Source organism: Ursus maritimus, unplaced genomic scaffold (assembly GCF_017311325.1).
Source record: "Ursus maritimus isolate PB19 unplaced genomic scaffold, ASM1731132v1 scaffold_7, whole genome shotgun sequence".
NCBI classification, from domain to species: Eukaryota; Metazoa; Chordata; class Mammalia; order Carnivora; family Ursidae; genus Ursus; species Ursus maritimus.
The window spans coordinates 52,109,559-52,116,174 of record NW_024426885.1 but is presented as its reverse complement, the minus strand read 5'-3'; the positions used below and the strand labels follow the sequence as shown (position 1 = coordinate 52,116,174).

Genomic DNA, 6,616 nt, shown 5'->3' with positions numbered 1-6,616 from the left:
AAGCCCAAAGTCCCTTTTAGCATAACAAACACTGTTCAAACACAATTCAAACATAATCCCCAAGAAAGAATACAAATGGTCATTTAATGGTATAGAAGGAAATCAATTGTAGGGGAAACAAAATTAATTTGTAAAATTCACTTTCTCTGAAAGGAGAGCAAGGTAATTTCTGAGTGAATGTCATCAGGCACACTCCACTTATTTATTTCAAAAGAGGAATAAATAGAGAAATAAAGTAAGCAAAACCAAAATATTATTGGCTAAAAACACACTCTATTTCTAGGAACAGAAAATATAAAAGTATCAATTCAAACATCTTAGTCCTTCCTATAATGAATGCTGATCCAAGGAATTTAATTACACATTCCTAGCTCCTTTTCACTTATCAAGCTCCAGAGTCTACCAGAAATTATCAGGGCAGTGGTCCTAGATGACTGACTGCAAGACCTGACTTTCTGCTTACATCTGGCCCTAGCTATGTCACTTACCTGCCTCTGTGAACATCATCAAACTAGGGAACAGAACAACTTGCAGTCAATTTGAGGTCCTGGAATGTGGCAAATCAAAAATCTTATGAACAGATGCAGAGAATGGATTCTAAAGGAACCCCAAACTGTAGAAAGCAACTACACACAGGGAAGGTGAAAGTTGTGTTAAGGATGCAACAAAACATTACATATTATTCAGAATAGCTGTGGAGAAAAGAAAATCAGCAGCAATAGACAAAAATCCTGAGTAAAACAGAATTAATTTTAAGCAAAGGTTTCAGACCTATTTCAGATTTAACTAGCAGAACTTTTAAAGGGTATGAGTTCTGTTAATAATGGCTGAACTGCAGAAGGCACAAGAAGTCAGATGGGCTTTTCTAACTCAGAAGTGTCATCTTTGAATATAAAGTGATATAATATATAGGAAAAATTGATATTGCCTATTTATATTTTACCATCACAACTACTAGCTCTGGTAGACATTTAAATTTACAATTTAGAAAGATCTGAACTCTTCACAGTTTGCTTTCATCATAAGTTACCTTTTTAAAAAAGCCTTAAAAATGCTTCTATGGTTCATTGTGAAACCTTAAAAAATACTTCTATGGTTCATAGTTATGAAGAAAGACTAAAAAGAGGTTCTTATTCAACAGTTAGGAAGTGGTCTGTGAGGCACTGGGTGATTTTTCTACCACTCTTAATGTATAATACTTTTCTGCATTCTGTTCCTTTCTCTTACTTTCTTCTTTTTATTCTTTACCATCAACCCATAATTCTTCTAGTTTGCTAATGATGTTTCATGTTTACCCAAGATTCCCACAAACACTATCTAAACCCAGTGATGGACCTAAGGGCTACGGAAGTTCCTGGTACACGATATGCTAGTTATGCTCTTAATTTAGAGATGCATAGTTTTCATAAAACAGTAACATCCAGAAGAACATCTAAAGGTATGCAGTGCATAGTAACTTTAAGGGTAGCTCATGGACTCCTATGTATGCAAGCTGATAATACAGCAACTAAAAGCTATAATAACAATTTAAGTTCTATTTGCTACCTGGAATAAGGCAAGTGTATACAGTTCAATTTAAATTAAAGCTTTGTAATGTGTATCATTATAATTATTGTTGAAAACTGTAATTAAAGTTACTATATGGTTATATTATAAAATGCTGAGCAATATTCGAATTTCCCTCAATTTGCAAAATTTCATACTTGATTATGGCAAAGAAAGGAATATGATGGCAAGAAAATACAGTATCATGAATATCCTTTTTCTTATTGTTAAAACACCCAATAAATTCCCAATACTACTATAACAGAATTCTATGCAATAACATTTTCTTTCAATTAAAAATTAAGTGAAATAGTGATTTTAAATATAAATTTAGGAGGCCTATAACAGCACCCAAAGTACTCTAGTTTTCAGTTACTAATGCTCATTTAAGACAAATGTAACCAAAGTTAAAAAAAAAAAAAGCAAAATTTATGAAGGCAAGAATTTAATTTATCAAATTACCATGAATTATCCACAAGATAATCTCTGAAGGTTATATCCCAGTTCTATTAACAGGATTTTCTGATTTGCCTGAGGTCAAATCAGACTACATTTTCCAAATAAAACCCAACACAGAGATAGGAGCAGCGGCCCATGCATGGAATTTATTGTGTGCTACTGTTTATAAAATACTCGAATAGTCCTGCACATGCATAATATTTCCAACTTAGACAGGAGACCGTACAGGGTGCACTTTCTGGCAAACAAAACAATAGATGGTTCCGCTGCCTGGAGCTCTGAGTTGTATTCCAGGGCATGAGGGAAGCAGGCCACCAAAGTAAAGGGAAATACCAAACTACAGTGGCAATCAATACAGGTCAATAATTGTGAAAAATTAGCACATGGTTCCATTTAGTTTAACCAAGCAGTTCTGTAACTATCAAAAGAAAAGGTTCAACATGCAATCTTGACTTTTATGCTTCCACTAACATCTGAATGATTGAACAGAACCATTGCTTCTATGCTGCACTGCTTAATCAAAAACACTTCCAGAACATTTTAAAATTTCCTTTGCATCAAAAACATAAAAATGATAGAAAGCCAGCAGCAAATCACCCTGGTGGCTATTTAAGCAACTTGAGTACTCACAATAAACTAAAATTTCTCATAACATCTAGGTAACCTATACATGTCGTACCTGTACATCATAGGTCTATATATTAAATATTTGCAAAATGAAAACATGCATACACAAAATACGTCAAGTTTTACAGACATGATTTGAATTAAAATTTACTTTGACAATGTACAAACTTCTTTTAAAGTACCTTAAATGAGTAATTCTGTAATTCTTCATAATTTTGAAATTTAGAGGTTTTCTTAAATCTCTGGGGTGTAAATTTCAAAAGATCTGGGCAAAAAAGATTCTAAATTAGTTTTTGGATTTGTGTTCAAGTAAGAGTCTGCCTAGAAATAGGTTATGCATTCATAATTGAAAAATACCAAGACTATATATTACAGAATTAGCCACATTTAAGAACTATAGACCTGAGGTCAGCATTTTGTATAAATGCCAACTGGGTTTCTCAGCATTTTGCCCATAATTCAAAATACAGCTTAGTAACCTCAGAAATGTATTTTAAGACCATGCTAATTCATCCTTTAAAGACATTTCATGGGGGGAAAAAAGTCTTAGGATTGCATTTGAAGTCATGGTTAAAAAACAAAATCTAATTCTACTGAGGGGAAAAAGAAATCTCATTTGTAAACTTAAATGTGTGAACCACAAGCATAAATGGAGGTGTAGTTGCCCTCCACTGGAAATTGCCCCAAGCCCCTTGCTCACTGCTCTCCACCTTGGCAGCGATGACCCAATCTTATCAGATATCACAACATGTCCCAGGGCCCTCAAGCCTCCATCCAGGAAGGGGGCTGGGGTCTCAAAAGCACAATGGTTTCTCCAGAGGGACTGTGACATTTACAGTCAGCTTGGCCGACCCCTCCAGATCCTGGGGGTGATCTGTCCATTTGGGGCCCGAGATGTGAGAGTCCCTGGGAAGCCGTGGGTCACTGGGCACTATGGTTGCCAGTCCCGTGGTTCTCAGTGGCATGTGCGGTGTTCAGAGAATTGAAACCATCTTGCTGTACAGCATCTTTCCGGGGTGGCATTCTCTCATTGATCCTATCCAAACCCTTTGCCTCTTCAAAACTGCAGATTCTATGTGGTGGAGAGAATCCTCGTATTGCTTAACAAAATGCAAATTTGATAAGTCAGTAATAGAAAAACATTTCTGAGATTTCAAAAACATAATTAATGATTTTCAAGAAGAAAGAAATTAGCTGTATGTAGCAACATTTAAATCTTACTTTAACTGAATCCTATCCCCATTCCAGACTTCCCCTTAAAATGTGAAATGTTTAAACCTAAATATAAACACAATAGCTTCATAGATGACAAGTGTTAGCATAGCCTTTAAAAAAGAACACACAAAAATAACCCTTCCCTGACCCCAAAATTAACCTACAGGCAACGGTCTCAGGGTCTCTGTCTGACTTCTACTATACCAATTATCTCCTACCTCAGACCCTAAAATCACCAGTGACTATCACAGTAAGGCAGCAACAAGAGTAGGGTCAAGTGAGGAGGCTAAACAAGGTTAACCTCGACATACAAATCTGTACCAAGAGCGTGGGAGGAGAAAGAGGCAAAGAATGTTAAAATTTAGCAGATCAGAACTATCTTGGAGGTCAAGGTATCATCACCCCATCACCACCAGAATGAAACGAAAAAGGTGGGAAATGCCTCCTGGAGTTAAATCTGTATTTGGCTGATAGAAAAAAGTATTCAGTTTCATATTTTAGGAAATGTCTTCCTCAATTCAATGGCCATTCACTGAATGTTCTTTGGAAACCCAAATCAAAATAAATGGCAATCCTCCTCCAATTGTTATAATTTCTCATTCACTTCATCTGGAATGATGCTTTTTCTACTATTAAACTGTGCATACAAAAGATTTCCGTACCACTGGTTATAATCTGGTTGCTTTAATATGTGCAATCCCTAGGACTCAGAGTCTGTGCATGTGAACCAAATAAACGGTTGGGGCGGCAAAGCATTTAGCAATGTGTAATATCAAGCCAACATAAGATATATATGAATATAATATCAGCAAACGCTAGGCCAACAGCAAAAAAATAAATAAATAAAATAAGAATCATAGTGACAGCTCCTGCACTCGCAGGTGAATTACTGAAAACGAGTAAAAACCAACTCAAACCTATACCTAGAGGGGGTTTCACTTAGGGAAAAAATGATATGAATAGCATAGAATCATGCAAAATGTAGAATAGATCTTTCTTTGCAACTTCAAATGCTATAATATACAGCATAACATGCTGCTCTCTAAAGAATTCAGAAACGGTAAATGCTGGTTGTACACAATACTAGAAAAGGGAAAAACCAGATTGTCACTATGGAAATTAGTCCTTGTAATTAAAAAAAAAAGAAAGAAAGAAAGAAAGAAAAGAAAAAAAAAAGAGGAATGTGACTATTAAACTTGATGAGTCAGTGAGTCTGATTCATCTTGGGCTGTGCAAACTAGGAGTAAAACACACCCACAGGACATTCTCTGATGCCCACCCACACACCACAGATCTCTGCCCAGCGCAAGGACTCTGATCGTACCTTTTTCAGCCTCAATAGCCTCAACTGTGGCTGTACAGAAGTGAGCAGAGGCATGCAAAATGAATGAGAGAGATGAGAAGGGTCATATTGTACAGCAGAAAAGGCAATGATCACGTAAAATATCACAGTATCCCATACTACATCATTATTTACAATTTAACATAAATAGTATCCATATTAGAGAGCCCCTTCCAATCCCCCAATTCCTGACACAGCACAGTTTACACACAGCACTATGACAACATCGCTCAGAGCACAGAACACATGGACCTAATATAAACACAGACACCTTAGCACCCATGCAAATGCACTCCAGTATTAATTACCTATTGTGAATTCAGTATTTTGATGGCCTTAGAATTTTTCAACATGTTTATTATATCACATCCATCACAATCACAAGGAAATTCTCTATGGCGAAATTATGATGGCAGAATTGTAGCAGAAGAACAAACAGAAGATTCTTCCCCCGCCCCCACCATCTAGCTGAAACAATACTCATTATCAGTTGTTCCATAAGATATAAAATAGAAGGGGTAATACTTTTATTGTTGCTTCTAATTCATAACGCATAGCAAAAGCTGCAGAAGTCAGTATGGCTACAATGAAACTTAAGGGCAGTAAACTTGGTGAATTACTCCAAGTTAAAACAGTTCTGTAGCTCTGTTGTTTGTGGATAACCTAAAAGGACTCCTCTTGTCTACTAGGAACTTCTTTTCTATTCTAACATTGGTGTCTCAAGTATCTAAAGATACTAACATCTACGGCCTTTAAAAAAAAGCTAGTTATGTTCAGTTTATCACGAACTCAAATCTGCCTCAGGTACTAATAGCATGCATTCTCAAATGAAGAGAGAAAGGCCAACGTACATCTTTTCAAGCCCATCTACCAACTAGAGAGGAATCAAGATAGAAATGAGGTCTTACAGGCAATAAATCCTAATTACTCTATGATACGGACATATACATAGGTCTTAAAGTTGAGAAATGCATTCTTAGTATAGCTTGTCTCTGGCCCATTTAAAAAATCACAACATTATTCAGTCATACGTTTTGTAGTCAAACATTCTTTTGGCTCATTTCTGGGTTCAAACTGTATAAAGCACTCACATTGAAGACAAGGATCAAAGACTACAGAGGACAATATTGCCTGACAATACTGCAAATTCTCCACTTTACCCAAAGTGCACACACTCAGAATATTTATAACAATAATGCCCCATCCTTTCTATTTTGCTTCTTCTACAAGGCCAATCAGATTTAGAAATAATAAATTTTGTCCAAAGCAGTTATTAATGTGAAAGAAAACTGATTAATCTAAGGAATTAAAGTAGACTAAATTAGAAATTTGTTTATCTTAACCAGATAGTGAGTTGGGGACCCAAAAGAAGTAGGATGAACACTGAATAAAAAAAATTAATTCTCCTTAACTGTTAAGCTATATTAC

The 6,616-nt window shown here is 35.8% G+C and overlaps 1 protein-coding gene across 5 annotated transcripts in view; it reads right to left on the bottom strand.

Moving 5' to 3' along the window:
• Positions 1-2,124: 2,124 nt before the first annotated feature.
• Positions 2,125-6,616, bottom strand: part of PPP3CB (protein phosphatase 3 catalytic subunit beta) — a 51,650-nt gene continuing 47,158 nt past the window's right edge. For 3 of the 5 annotated variants that reach the window (XM_040624610.1, XM_040624611.1, XM_008696046.2), the window contains 2 exons: positions 5,171-5,200; positions 2,125-3,731 (listed from right to left, as the gene is read on the bottom strand). In XM_040624610.1, coding sequence (XP_040480544.1) covers positions 3,553-3,731; positions 5,171-5,200 — 209 coding nt within the window. In that variant the 3' untranslated portion in view covers positions 2,125-3,552. The remainder of the gene's footprint in view (positions 3,732-5,170; positions 5,201-6,616) is intronic. The other 2 variants (XM_040624608.1, XM_008696048.2) reach the window with 1 other exon arrangement.